The sequence below is a fragment of the Moschus berezovskii genome, chromosome 11, assembly GCF_049115385.1.
Source record: "Moschus berezovskii isolate FMDL1 chromosome 11, NW_MosBer_1.0, whole genome shotgun sequence".
NCBI classification, from domain to species: Eukaryota; Metazoa; Chordata; class Mammalia; order Artiodactyla; family Moschidae; genus Moschus; species Moschus berezovskii.
Genome location: NC_142470.1, coordinates 7545921 through 7559038, shown reverse-complemented (window position 1 = coordinate 7559038; position 13118 = coordinate 7545921). Strand labels below are relative to the sequence as shown.

Sequence of the window (13118 nt, the reverse complement as noted above, 5' to 3'; positions counted from 1 at the left end):
GAGTATGCAATGAGGCAGAGGTATTACGTTGTGATTTCATAGTAAGTTCTTTGATTGAAAAAAAGTTGAACTCAACAAGTCATTTACAGCCCACCATCTGCAGAAAATCACTTGTAATTTGTTGGTCTTTTCTTTGCAGATGTAATTTTTATTAGATAATTGATACATTGATAAATAATTTTCTTGAAGCAGAGTTTTGTGTATTATCTCTCCCCCACTCCCTGCCCCCCCCATTACCTTAGGTGGTGAGCAAGCTGCTGTATGATTTCAAAATATTTTTATGACCTATATTCTATCTGATGTGCTAAAAATGTCCAAAACCAGTCCCTGATTCTGAATATCTTACTCATTCCCCGGCCTGTCTCATAAGTAATACGGTAGGGAATCCTTGCATTCCTGATTTGTTTTCCCAGTTCAGTCCTGTAAATTAGAAGACAACTTTTTTTTTTGAGGGGTCTTCGTTGCGGAGTGGGAGGGAACCTCCGCGGAGGTCTCCGTGAAGACCGAGGGGGCCGGAACGGGGCGGAGCCGGTTCCGAGACGGCCAATCATGAGCCGTGGTGGTGGTGCCACGCCCCCTTCCCTCAGCTCCACGTCCTGAAGGGGCAAAGAGAAGGCGTCCGGTCGTCCAGTTAGGTGGGCACAGACTCCGAACTGTTGGGCTGCACAGTACCTCGGAGCGTTCGTGAGTGGAGGGGACCCATGTTCCGCCGTCTCACGCCTCCGCTCCGCTCCATCCCCGCGGTGGGCCCCCGCAGGCCTGTGCGGCCCCTTTAAGAGCCTCCGGGTCGGACGCCCGAGGTCGCGGCGTCCCTTGAGCGCCGCGGGCCGGCCCCCCCCGCGCCCCGGCCACCGTCCGCGGCCATGCAGTTGCTTCGGGCCGGCTTGACTCTGGCCCTGGGCGCAGGGCTGGGTGCAGCTGCCGAGGGCTGGCGGCGGCAGCGGGCGGACGCGCGGGCGACGCCGGGGCTGCTGAGCCGGCTGCCGGTGCTGCCGGTGGCGGCGGCGGCGGGGCTTCCCGCGGTGCCCGGGGCTCCCGCGGGTGGCGGCCCGGGCGAGTTGGCCAAGTACGGGCTGCCCGGGGTGGCGCAACTCAAAAGCCGCGCGTCGTACGTGCTGTGTTACGACCCGCGCACCCGCGGCGCGCTTTGGGTGGTCGAGCAGCTGCGGCCCGAGGGTCTCCGCGGCGACGGCGACCGCCGCTCCTGCGACTTCCACGAGGACGACTCGGTGCATGCGTACCACCGCGCCACCAACGCCGACTACCGCGGCAGCGGCTTCGACCGCGGCCACCTCGCTGCCGCGGCCAACCACCGCTGGAGCCAGAAGGCAATGGACGACACCTTCTACCTGAGCAACGTCGCGCCCCAGGTAGCGCCTGCGCCGCCCCCCGCCACCACCCCCACCCCGGCGGCGGAAAGCGAGGCCAGCGCTCGCCTCTAAGCCTCAATTTTCCCCTTAGCAGAATGGGAGAGTTGCCGAGTTGGGCGCCCTCTAGGTCAGGCGCGTGGCCACAGGCACCGCGCGCCGGCGGCGGGAGGGATGGAGCAGTGGGGCGCTGAGCACCCATTGCGCTCTGATTTTAACCCGAGGGCCCCGGGCGCCTCCCTGAAATCAGGATGAAACTGTTAACTCCCCTGCCTCTTGCAGTAGCGCCGAGGAACTGATTATAACTGTCTACATATATAAAAGTACCGGGCGCGCTTCCTGGTTCTCGGCAAGCATTTAGTAAATAAGAGCTATAATGAGGAAAGTCTCAGCGAGACAAAGTGACTGACCCAGGGTCACACCCTGGGAGGAGACCTAGGCAGTCTGTCTAGGGGACCCTGAGCTTTTTTTAATCCATCGCCCTACCCTGCCTGCCTTCCGGGAGTAAAAGGATAGATAGGTGCCCGCAGTGGCTGTTAGGAGCAGTCACTGTGCTCTCTGGACTAGCCGTCCTGCCTCTAGCCCCGTTCTCACCAGGGCCTGACACCCAGGTAGAGATGGATGGTGGGGCTCTTAGTGAGACTTGTGAGGTCCCAGCCTCTGACCTGACTGGTGCTCACCCAGGAGCAGAGACCCCCACTGACTGGACACTGTGCCAAGGACCTGAGAGCTCAGGTGGTGGAGTCAGATTTCTGACCTTCCCTGCTGGGCTCTGCAGTTCAGACTTTGGGAAAAGGAAGGGAGAGATGGTTGAAAGAGCTGGTCTTCCCATGAGCTCCTGGGGCAGAAGCAAGCCTGTTTCTCTCTGGGAGATTTGCCCTCTCCTACGGCTCTTCGGGGCTGAGAAACTGCTTGGAGACCTGGGATGCTAGCTCTCCCAATCTGGGTTGGCGGGGGCAGCTAGCACCCCTGTGGGCTCTGTCTGGGCTCAGTGACTCTCCTTCCATGAACCTCCCTTTCCTCTGCGTGCTTGTCCCTGCCCCCACCCCGCTGCTGGAACCTTCTGGCCCCGTGCTGGTGCCTGCCCCCAGGCCTGGGGCAGCCCTCTGACTGCAAGGGTCCCAGTGTCTCACTGGAGCCCACGCCTCCCGCCAGGTGCCCCACCTCAACCAGAACGCCTGGAACAACCTGGAAAAGTACAGCCGCAGTCTGACCCGCACCTACCAAAACGTCTATGTCTGCACGGGGCCACTCTTCCTGCCCAGGTAAGGATAGAGCTGGGGGGAGCCTGGGGACAGCAGCACCTCCCAGTCATCCCAGCCAGACTCCCCCCAGCTCTGTGTCAACACCGCTAGGTCCCCACTCATCTGGTTTCTGGTAAGTCTGTCCATTCCTTCCTTACCTTGAGCCCCCGATTCTACTCTGCAGAGACCTTTGGGGTGCCCACATTTCTGCCCGTATGTAACAGGCCCTGAATCTGCCCTTGTTCCTCTCCTACGTCATCGCTTGTCACATCCACCTAACTCATGTTATGCCCAGATAGAAACCCTTGCACGGGGTTCTCACCTTCAGTCTTCTCTGCTGGGGGCATCCCTTCCTGAAGCCAGCTTTGAACTCTGTCTTCCTGACCCTGAGCCTTCACTCTTGTCCTTGTGCAGCTAGGCCGGCCTCCCAGATGGAAGGGACTAAGCTCCCCTGGGCTTGCTGGGTGGTTTTTCTGCTGAGGACTGGGATGAGTGAGGCAAGGGACTGTGGCCAACAGCTGGCTCTGCTGGGGTCGGAACCTGGGCTCTGTCACCTAGTCTCTGGGTTTGATGTTGTTTAGTTGCTCAGTTGTGTCCGACTCTTGTGATCTCATGGACAGAGAAGCCTGGTGGGATTTCCCAAGCAAGCATACTGGGAAATTGCCATTCTCTTCTTCAGAGGATCTTCCCAACCAAGGGATCAAACCCACATTCTCTTGCATTGGTAGGCAAGTTCTTTACCACTGAGTCACCAGCAAAGCCTCAGTATCTGGGTGCCCTGGGCAAATGACCTCAACATCCTCTCCTGTAAAATGGGGATAATACCCGTTACCTACTAGATGGCTGTTTAAGGGACAGTGGGATGGTGGATGTCACCCTAGTAAGGACTCAGCACAGGCTTGCCGAGGCACTGATACACTTTAATTAGCCAGTGCCTCCTCTGGCCTGCTGAAATGGAGTGGACTTCTCAGAAACCTAGCCAGTCACCTGTCCAGTGTTCTGGGCACCTGCTCTGCCCCAGGCCGTGTGCTGGTGCTGGGCATTCCACTATCACAGCCCCACCCTCTACAGGGAGAGACAGACAGTAGTCAAGTGTCCACAAGGAGGATGTGAATGAAGGCCCGATTCTTTCTGCAGCGTTTATTGCCACCACCCACTCTCCCTGAACACAGCGTCAGGCATGAAGAAAACAGGGGAGGAATGAGTCTCTACCCTGCCGGAGCTCCCAGTCTCCTGGGCAAGCCAAGTCGGGCAGAGAAGCCTCACGCTGAGGGTGGTCCTGCAGGTGACACAAACTGGAGGTCCAATCAGGGAAGGCTTCTTGGATGTGGTGGCCTTGGGTCTGAACAAGCCCCCTGGGAGTCCTGAAAGGCCATGTGCCTGGGTCTGCTCACAGGACAGAGGCTGACGGGAAGTCCTATGTGAAGTACCAAGTCATTGGCAAGAACCACGTGGCTGTGCCCACCCACTTCTTCAAGGTGCTGATCCTGGAGGCGGCAGGCGGGCAGATCGAACTCCGCTCCTACGTGATGCCCAACGCACCGGTGGATGAGGCGATCCCGCTGGAGCGCTTCCTGGTGCCCATCGAGAGCATTGAGCGGGCCTCGGGGCTGCTCTTTGTGCCAAACATCCTGGCACGGGCGGGCAGCCTGAAGGCCATCACTGCGGGCAGCAAGTAAGGGCAGCCTCAGCTGGACTGTGGGCTTGGGGGAATGAGTCAACTTAAAAGTCTTTTATTTTTGGAAGCAAGTCTCGAGTGTGTCTTTCCAGGTAACCCGTGGGAACTGCTGGCTTCACTGCTGCTTTTCTGCCATCCTGGGCCCCACACAACCTTCAGCTGGGCCGGGCACCAGCCTGGGTGAGGCCAGGCTGCAGGGCAGCCAGGGAGATGAGGATGGCCTCCTGGAAGAGAAGCACAGCAACAGGCTATGGCCCCACTGACCAGGACCCCGACCCTTGGCATATGCTGCCATCAGGAGGGTCTGGGGGGTGTGGGGAGGCACCCCCCAGGACCCCAGCCTGTGGGGTATGCTGCCATCAGCAGGTCCAGGGCAGGGGGATGGGGAGGGGGGAGGCAGGTTCAGCTTCATCTTACTGTCACTGGCCACCTGCAGGCCCTGTCAGGAGAGGGCCTCACGTCTCTGCTCCTCAGTCTCCTCCTCTGTAAAATGGGGCTGATCATAATACCTGCCTCCCAGGGTCGCCCAGAGAGGGGGAGGTGATGGTCAGGAGGGCCCTCGGAAGTGTGGGAGCAGGGGTTCCTGCCAGGAGGCTGAGACTGGAAGCACACAACACCCGGCCCTGGCCAGGCTCCTGGGGACAGGGAGACAGGCTGTCCACATTGTTTGGTCACCACCGTTGAGACCAGTGGAGGCACTGGCACCTTCCCCCAGCAGGTGCCCACAGGCACAGCGTTCCGTGCTGCCCAGGTAGAAGGCTCTGAGAGAAGGTTGCATCCTGTTCCCTGGGGGACAGAGGTGCCGGCGAGGAGGGCTGCCTTGCCCATCACGGTCAGAGACGGGGAGTGGGACACGGGGCATACAGCTAAGGAAACAGGCCTCGAGCAGGGGTGGTGGGTGTCCTGGGTCAGCCAGCCTGGAAGCAGCTGGATGGGCACCAAAACCAGGACTCCTGGCTTCCAGCTCACTCTCAGCTCGTCCCTGCTGTAGCTCTGCTGTGGGGAGAGGCTGAGGGCACAAGGGGACCAGCCCAGAAGGCTGGCTCAGGGCAGCCCCAGATGGGATGAGGGACAGGGAGAGAGCTGCAACCCCCTTAGCCAGAAGAGGCGGGGCCGGGAGGGCTCACCTCTGTGCGGATGGTGCGGCTGCCCTGGTTAGGGCAGGTGTTGACGTACAGGTCGAAGAGGACGCTGGGTTCAGCCACCTCCAGGTTGGGGTCGGCATCCACTCCAGCTTCCAGCCCCTGGAGGCCCCCAAACACCACGAGAGCGTGCCTGCTGCCCACAGGAGGGGATCACTGACTGCCCATCACGGCCCTCTGAATGCCACCCCCAAGGTTCACAGCATCCCCCATACTGGGGGTAGCAGGGGCCCAGTCCGTTCAGCTGTGCCCCTACCAGTCCAGTCCCCTGATCCGTGTCATTCCCTCTGGCTGGACCCACCTGAAGTTGGGAAGCTGGGCGGAGGCCACATCTGAGCCTCGCTCTGACGTCCCGATGGTCAGATCATAGCCGTCCTGGAAGGGGGCCTCTGCAAACACAGCACCTGCCGGGGAGGCCAGCTCACTGGGGACCCTGTTACCCCCAAGCCACTGTCACTTGGCTGCGTGTATGTACTGTGGTGGTGGTGGAGATAAGGGAGCCACAGCCTGCACTCCTGCTGGAAAGTCAGAGATGGAGTGGGCAGAGACCGTGCCTGAGCTAGCTTGGAGAAACAGTGGAGGCTGGGGAGGAAGGAACTCCAAAAACAAGTGGCGTACCTTTTACTCCTCTGGCCCTTTTGACCCATTCCCAGCCCCACGGCGGACATCATTAAAGATGCTTTGCCTCAGGAGTCCTTAAAAGCATCCCAGGCAGTGCATTCGAGGCCCAGAGAGGGAAAGGCACTTGCCCAAGGACACACAGCATATTAGCAGGACCCAGTCTGACTTTTGGGTCAAGCAGGGCTCTCTGAGGTTCCCCAGACAGAGAGAAGACAGATGTTCATAGGAGGAGGCTCTGTGCTTACTGAGACAGGAGGCCAGGCGGACTGTGTAGCCCCAGTAGAGACCAGCTTTGGTCCGAGGGTCCTGTGACGACACGACCTTCCCCCGGTAGGTCTTACTTTCTGGAGAGGAAGCAGACACGCTGTAAAGATGGGGTGAGGGGACAAGGAAGTGGAAGGAGGTGGCTCCGAGCCCGCAGGCTGGCTGGGCTGGGGACACCTTAGGATACCTGGGAGCTGGTTCTGGTTGAGCCGCACCGTCACCCGAAGTCCAGGCTCCAAGTTCTTGTCAATCTTCACCTCCTGGGAGGAAGCCAGAAAAAACCTGCTGCTCCACCCCCACCCCCACTGCAGGACAGCAGGGGTCACTGCTCTCCCAGACACGGGGGGATCTCAGGGGTCCAGGTCACACTTTGTGCCCTATTCCCCATCGCCTGGGGCCAGACCTGCTCACAAAAGACCATTCTTGCAAAATGACTACCCCATGACATGGGTGAAAAGGATCAGTCCAGGCCTGGCACAAAGTAGGAAGTATTTCTGGGATGAAATCCCAGTTTTCTACATTCTGGGGAGCTTAAGTGGTCACTTAACTCCTCTGAGCCTTAGTTTCCTCATCTGTCAATAGAAGACTTTCCATAACAGCTATTGTTACACGACACGGGGTCTGGCATGAAGTAAATGCTGACCACGTGGGAGCTGTGATGAAGGACACCTGATGTCTGTGTTGTGTCCCAATTTATGTATTTATTTTGGCCTCGATGCACAGCTTGTGGGATCTGGGATCTTAGTTCCCTGACCAGGGATTGAACCAGTGCCCTCGGCAGGGAAAGCTCAGTCCTAACACGGGACCACCAGGGACGTCCCTTGTCGCAATTTTTAATTTAGAATGGCTTTCTCCTTGGAGGGTTTCACATGTATTTCTCCCTTCATCTGAGTCTGGGTATCCTGGTCTGCTTTTGGCCAGTTCTCTGAGGTCTGTTCTTTTTGATGGGAGGGGATCCCCATACGTTTAAATGTTTCTGCCTCTGACTCTAGGAGACATGAGATTAATAGATGGCAAATGAATGCTCCAATCCAGAGCTTGGCATCACACTGGAGCAGCCCCAGAGAGACTCTGAACTTGATTTTGCAGGGTTTTGTTTTGGTTTGTTTTTAGCACAATGGCTCTCTAGTGTTGACATGCTTTTCAAAAAAAAAAAAAAACCAGTAAATTTTGCTCCTGGCTCTATCTGTTGAGCCCTATTTTAGGCACTTCTCTGGCTCAAATCTGCATCAGCGGGGGCCTGGCAGGCAGAGAGGCCCGGGGCCAGGGCTCCCCCTACGTGCCCTCCAAACCCAGGGAGTGTCTGGGAAGCATGTCTCGATGCCCCCTCCAGTTCCTACCTTCTTCATGCCACAGTTGACAAAGGAGCCCTGGCCTGGCCGGGTGGGCCGGTCCACCACAACACCCTCTCGGAACTCGGATTCCTCATCCTGACGCATGTGGTGAGGGCTGTCCAAGGGGTTCAGGAGCCCTGCGGTTGGAGAGGGGCCAGGAAGAGTCTGGGAGGTGCAGAGGCACACAGGGGTGGTGGGGGTGGCTGGGTGGTGAGGCTGGGAACCCCGGTCCAGGATCCAGCTCGGCCACAGACCTGCTGTGTGCCATTAGGCACAGGTCTTGCTTTCCCAACTGGACCGTGAGTTCTCAGAGCCTGGAGGATGATCCATGGGAAATGGGGGTCAGGTCCCCTCCCCCAGCCTTACCTGCAAACTGCAGATCCTGATGCTTGGGGAAGAAGGCCTTTCTAAGGTACCTAGGAAAGAACGCAGAGCTCAGGAAGTTCCCAGGGGGGCCATGTCCCGCCCAATCTGCACCGTGACCGCCCCTCCGCCCTGGTCTGGGAGGTCTGTCCTTACTGTGGACACTCCAGGTATTGCAGTATCCGGGCCAGCTGCACGCACGCCTGCCCCTTCTTGCCAACTCCCCTGAATTCCCCCTCCACAGTCCTAGGGGACAAAGACAGGGGTCCAGCCCACCGGGTTCTCTTTGAGAGCTCTCCCACCCCCAGTATGACCTCAGCAGCACCGCTGCTTTGCAACTAGACCCACCAGGGTGACAGTGGGGGCATTCAGACAGGATTCTCGGCCCAGGCAAGAAGGCGGGGAAAGAAGTGCAGCCCAGCCAATCCTGGCAGCCCCTCCCTTCTCCCTGCACCCGCTGGGACCCTGCTGGAGGCCCCTCACTTGGCCTCTTGGCCTTCTTCATCGAACACCACGATCTCATCCACACAGAAGATGGCGCAGGCTCTGGCAATCTGGCCGGCCAGGTAGGTGCGAAGCTCCGGTGACTGGGCATTGTCCAGGATAGAGCCCGGCAGGGCCACGCTCAGGGTGTAGTGCCGCCCTGGGCAGGACAAGGGTGTTCATGGTCAGCTGGAGCAGCCAGGGCCATCTCTCCCCTCCCTTCCTAATCGTAGGGCCGAGAGTTAAAATGTTTTCTTACTGGGAAGATTTTTGAAATAAGTAGCATAGATTCCCTCTCCAGATCTCTATCTCCCCAGGAAGAAAATGAACTTGGGGGTCTTGAGGGCTCCCATAAACAGGACGCACGACTAGCTATGGCAGGGACTGGTTAGAGGCATTGACCTATATTACATCCTCTGCCCCCTACTGCCTCAGTTCTCCAGGCATCAAAATGGGATCATAATGAGAGTTAGTATTTATTCTTACTGGACACCGCTGGTGGTCCAGTGGTTAAAATTCTGTGCTTCTAATGCAAGGGGCATGGGTTCAATCCCTGGTTGGGGAATTAAGATCCTACATGTTGCAGAGCAGCCTCCTCAAAATTAAAAAATAATAATTCTTAGTGCCTTCTATGGGTATAAACTTAACCAATAACCCTAGGAAGTAGGTACTACCTTGATCCCCACTGACAGTTGGGGAACCTTTAGCTTAAAGAGGTCAAATACATGACCCAAGGTCACACAAAATGCAGAACAGCTGACTTCAGAAAAACCACCACACTTTTGCTCCCAGAGTCGTCCAAAGGGAGCCACATGATATAAAGGGCTTTCCTGGTGTCTGAGACAGCTGACGTGCTCAGCTTCTGTCCCTACTGTCACCATCATCACTAACAACCACTGGGCTTACAGAATAAAATATGGCCCCCTAATACTCCAGACTAAAAACACCCCTAAAACTCAGCAGTGGCCACAGGACTGGAAAAGGTCAGTTTTATTCCAATCCCAAAGAAAGGCAGTGCCAAAGAATGCTCAAACTACCGCACAATTGCACTCATCTCACACGCTAGTAAAGTCATGCTCAAAATTCTCCAAGCCAGGCTTCAGCAATACATGAACTGTGAACTTCCAGATGTTCAAGCTGGTTTTAGAAAAGGCACAGGAACCAAAGATCCGCCAACATCCACTGGATCCTCAAAAAAGCAAGAGAGTTCCAAAAAAACATCTGTTTCTGCTTTATTGACTATGCCAAAGCCTTTGACTGTGTGAATCACAATAAACTGTGGAAAATTCTGAAAGAGATGGGAATACCAGACCACCTGATCTGCCTCCTGAGAAACCTATATGCAGGTCAGGAAGCAATAGTTAGAACTGGACATGGAACAACAGACTGGTTCCATATAGGCAAAGGAGTACGTCAAGGCTGTATATTGTCACTCTGCTTATTTAACTTATATGCAGAGTACATCATGAGGAATGCTGGGCTGGAGAAAGCATAAGCTGAAATCAAGACTGCCAGGAGAAAAATCAATAACCTCAGATATGCAGATGACATCACCCTTATGGCAGAAAGTGAAGAAGAACTAAAGAGCCTCTTGATGAAAATGAAACAGGAGAGTGAAAAAGTTGGCTTAAAGCTCAACATTCAGAAAACTAAGATCATGGCATCTGGTCCCATCATTTCATGGCAAATAAATGGGGAAACAGTGGAAACAATGGCTGACTTTATTTTTCTGGGCTCCAAAATCACTGCAGATGGTGACCGCAGCCATGAAATTAAAAGACGCTTACTCCTTGGAAGGAAAGTTATGACCAACCTGGACAGCATATTAAAAAGCAGAGACATTACTTTGCCAACCAAAGTCCGTCTAGTCAAGGCTGTGGTTTTTGCAGTGGTAATGTATGGATGTGAGAGTTGGACTATAAAGAAACCTGAGTGCCGAAGAATTGATGCTTTTGAACTGTGGTGCTGGAGAAGACTCTGGAGAGTCCCTTGGACTGCAAGGAGATCCAACCAGTCCATCCTAAAGGAGATCAGTCCTGGGTGTTCATTGGAAGGACTGATATTGAAGCTGAAACTCCAATACTTTGGCCACCTGATGCAAAGAGCTGACTCATTTGAAAAGACCCTGATGCTGGGAAAGATTGAGGGCTGGAGGAGAAGGGGATGACAGAGGATGAGATGGTTGGATGGCATCACCGACTCAAAGGACATGGGTTTGGGTGGACTCTGGGCGTTGGTGATGCACAGGGAGGCCTGGTGTGCTGCGGTTCATGGGGTCACAAAGTCGGACACGACTAAGCGACTGAACTGACTGAACTGAATACTCCAGAATTTTGGGTCTGACCAAGGAGGAAAGATAGAATGTGTCAGGGCAGATGCAGACGTATAGAAGGACACGATGTATGGAAGGATATCTAGGACACAATGTGGGGTCAGAAACACCAGGTCCAGCAGTGCATGGATTAGGCAGCCTCACTCCTGTAAACTTGTCTCTATACACCTCTTTACCTGGATAGAAGTGGGTGTTAACAGCTGGAGGCTTCCCTGGAAGCTCAGGTGGTAAAGAACCTGCCTGTAATGCAAGAGACCCAGGTTCAAAACCTGGATCGGGAAGACCCCCTGCAGAAGGAAATGGCAACCCACTCCAGTATTCTTGTCCGGAGAATCCCATGGACAGAGGAGCCTGGTAGGCTACAGGCCATGGGGTCACAAAGAGTCGGACACAACTTAGCAACTGAACAAAACAACACACCAACAGGCAGACTGTGATTTGGCGAAATAGATCTGGATGGAAATGTGGCATAAAAATGGAGAGTGAAGTGGCCCAGCAATATGGAATATAGAGTTCTGTAAAAAATTAAAATCTGTGCACAGAATAGCAGTTGCAAATATTCAAACAATAAAGTCTGGCTAAAGGAGCTAAAAAAAATAATAAAAACAGCCATTATAATGATGAGGTTCTAGAAGTTATGATATATGACACTTACCCTACAGAGAACTGAAATCCACCTAAGTAGGAGGTTAGGGCTCAGCTTTTTGGGTCCCTCCCATTCTCCAAGCTTCAGTTTCTCCATCAGGACAAGATGTCTGGGCCCAGTGGCCCCTAAGGGCCCTTCTGCCTCTCTCTGCCCTGCCCAGGACCCGGCTTGCTCACCCCGATCCTCGCTCTGGGCAGCTGCCTCTTCCTCCTGTTGGCGCTTTGCCTGTTCCTCCTGCGCTCGCTGCCGCTCCAGTTTCTTTGTCATCTTGAGATCCTTCCACTTCTTTTTCTCCTCTTTTTCTGGATAAGAAGACATCCCAATTGGTGGAGGGAAGAGTGACTTGGAGGTGGGAAAGACTTGGAACAGTCCAGGAGGTGCTGTCCTCTCAGTAGGTCAGCCTGGGGATTCCAATGCTGCCTAGAGAGCAGCCAGAGAAGACTTCCGGGCTTCTGGCCTCCTCATCCCCATTTTGGGTACTAGTGAGACCTAGAGGGGACAAACCTAGTGGCTTTTCCCCAAGGTTCAGCTCTGCACTGATGGAGTGGGGGAGGTGAGCACAGACACTTAGCTCCCCATTGGGTCCCCCTCCCAGGGGCGGCCCCGCCCCACAGTCCCTGACTTACTCTGTCGCTTCCACTTCCGCCACTCCACCCTTTGGCCATGTTCACCCTGGAGAAGGAGTTGGGGGAGATACAGGAGTTAGGCTGAATGGTCACACCTGAGCTGGGGGTCACACCTGCTGCTCCCCAGCTGTCCCCTCTCTTTAAATGAGTTGTTGTTGGTTAGTCGCTCAGTCGTGTCCAACTCTTTTGCAGCCCCATGGACTGTAGCCCACAAGGCTCCTCTGTTTGTAGGATTCTCCAGGCAAGAATACTGAAGCGGGTTGCCATTTCCTTCTCCAGGGGATCTTCCTGACCCAGTGATCGAACCCGAGTCTCCTGCATTGGCAGGCTGTTTCTTTACTGTCTGAGTCACTAGGGAAGCCCCTTTAAATGTGGGTAGTGAGGAAACGAGGGACAACCCCCCCACACACGCACACGCAACACTGCCCAAGAGACAGCGTCAGGAGGGCAGGGACATGTACCCCCAGAGCCTGAGACCATAGCTGGAACATAGTAAGCATTCGGTAAATTGTTAAATGAGTTCCTACTGGAAAGAAGAGGAAATAGGTTCAGCGGGGCCGGACCTGCCCACTGCCGCCCTGGTTATCATAAGATATGCCATGAAAGGGCTCGGGAAGGAGCCGGGTCCCGCCTCCCGAATTCGCGGGCAGAGTTGCCACTAAGGACTTGGGTAAGGTAATGAGTTACCGACGCTGTCCCGGCTCCGATTCAAACCCCGGTTCCCACCTCCGCTGCTGTCGGGACAGGGGTAACTGAGATCACAAACAGGCAACAAGCTCGGGGACTCCGGCCGCGGAGGAGCGACGAGCCTGGAGCTGGAGGGGCGACTCGGCCCCGCCACGGGGCCCCACGCGGCTCTGTCTCTTGACCCCAGCCCCGCGCCCTGCCGCAGGGCTCTCACATCCCTCCACCTACCGGACCACAGGGCCGCTTCCTCGCGCGCTCCGCCATGTTCGCGCACGCCGTCGGCCCCGCCCGGCCAATCAGACTCACCCCTTCCGGCAACACCTCCTTCGAG

At 55.7% G+C, this 13118-nt stretch overlaps 2 protein-coding genes across 3 annotated transcripts; one reads left to right on the top strand and one right to left on the bottom strand.

Annotated features, from left to right (window-relative positions):
* Window positions 1-594: 594 nt before the first annotated feature.
* ENDOG (endonuclease G) lies at window positions 595-4356 on the top strand. Its single transcript, XM_055400610.2, has 3 exons — window positions 595-1370; window positions 2523-2632; window positions 4008-4356. The coding sequence occupies exons 1-3, from the start codon at window positions 864-866 to the stop codon at window positions 4288-4290; spliced, it is 900 nt and encodes a 299-aa protein (XP_055256585.1). The 5' UTR covers window positions 595-863; the 3' UTR covers window positions 4291-4356.
* A 17-nt stretch (window positions 4357-4373) lies between these two features.
* On the bottom strand, window positions 4374-13107 carry SPOUT1 (SPOUT domain containing methyltransferase 1). Of its 2 annotated transcripts, XM_088841107.1 has the most exons (12): window positions 13016-13107; window positions 12101-12146; window positions 11651-11776; window positions 8497-8656; window positions 8170-8259; window positions 8017-8066; window positions 7657-7787; window positions 6504-6576; window positions 6298-6396; window positions 5733-5835; window positions 5417-5564; window positions 4374-4513 (listed from the first exon to the last, which is right to left on the bottom strand). In XM_088841107.1, exons 1-12 carry the CDS (start codon window positions 13049-13051, stop codon window positions 4445-4447), a joined length of 1131 nt encoding a protein of 376 aa, XP_088697233.1. In that variant the 5' UTR covers window positions 13052-13107; the 3' UTR covers window positions 4374-4444. The 2 variants fall into 2 exon arrangements, with proteins under 2 accessions (XP_088697233.1, XP_088697234.1); XM_088841108.1 differs by lacking the exon at window positions 8170-8259.
* Window positions 13108-13118: the final 11 nt, after the last annotated feature.

Coding starts and splice junctions, on each gene's coding strand:
- SPOUT1 (XM_088841107.1), bottom strand. CDS start 13,051: ATGGCGGAGCGCGCGAGGAAGCGGCCCTGTGGTCCG. Junction 12,147..13,015: donor GGAAGCGGCCCTGTGGTCCG/GTAGGTGGAGGG, acceptor CTCCTTCTCCAG/GGTGAACATGGCCAAAGGGT. Junction 4,514..5,416: donor GCCGCACCATCCGCACAGAG/GTGAGCCCTCCC, acceptor CTTCTCTTCCAG/GAGGCCATCCTCATCTCCCT.
- ENDOG (XM_055400610.2), top strand. CDS start 864: ATGCAGTTGCTTCGGGCCGGCTTGACTCTGGCCCTGGGCGCAGGGCTG. Junction 1,371..2,522: donor TGAGCAACGTCGCGCCCCAG/GTAGCGCCTGCG, acceptor GCCTCCCGCCAG/GTGCCCCACCTCAACCAGAA. Junction 2,633..4,007: donor GGGCCACTCTTCCTGCCCAG/GTAAGGATAGAG, acceptor GTCTGCTCACAG/GACAGAGGCTGACGGGAAGT.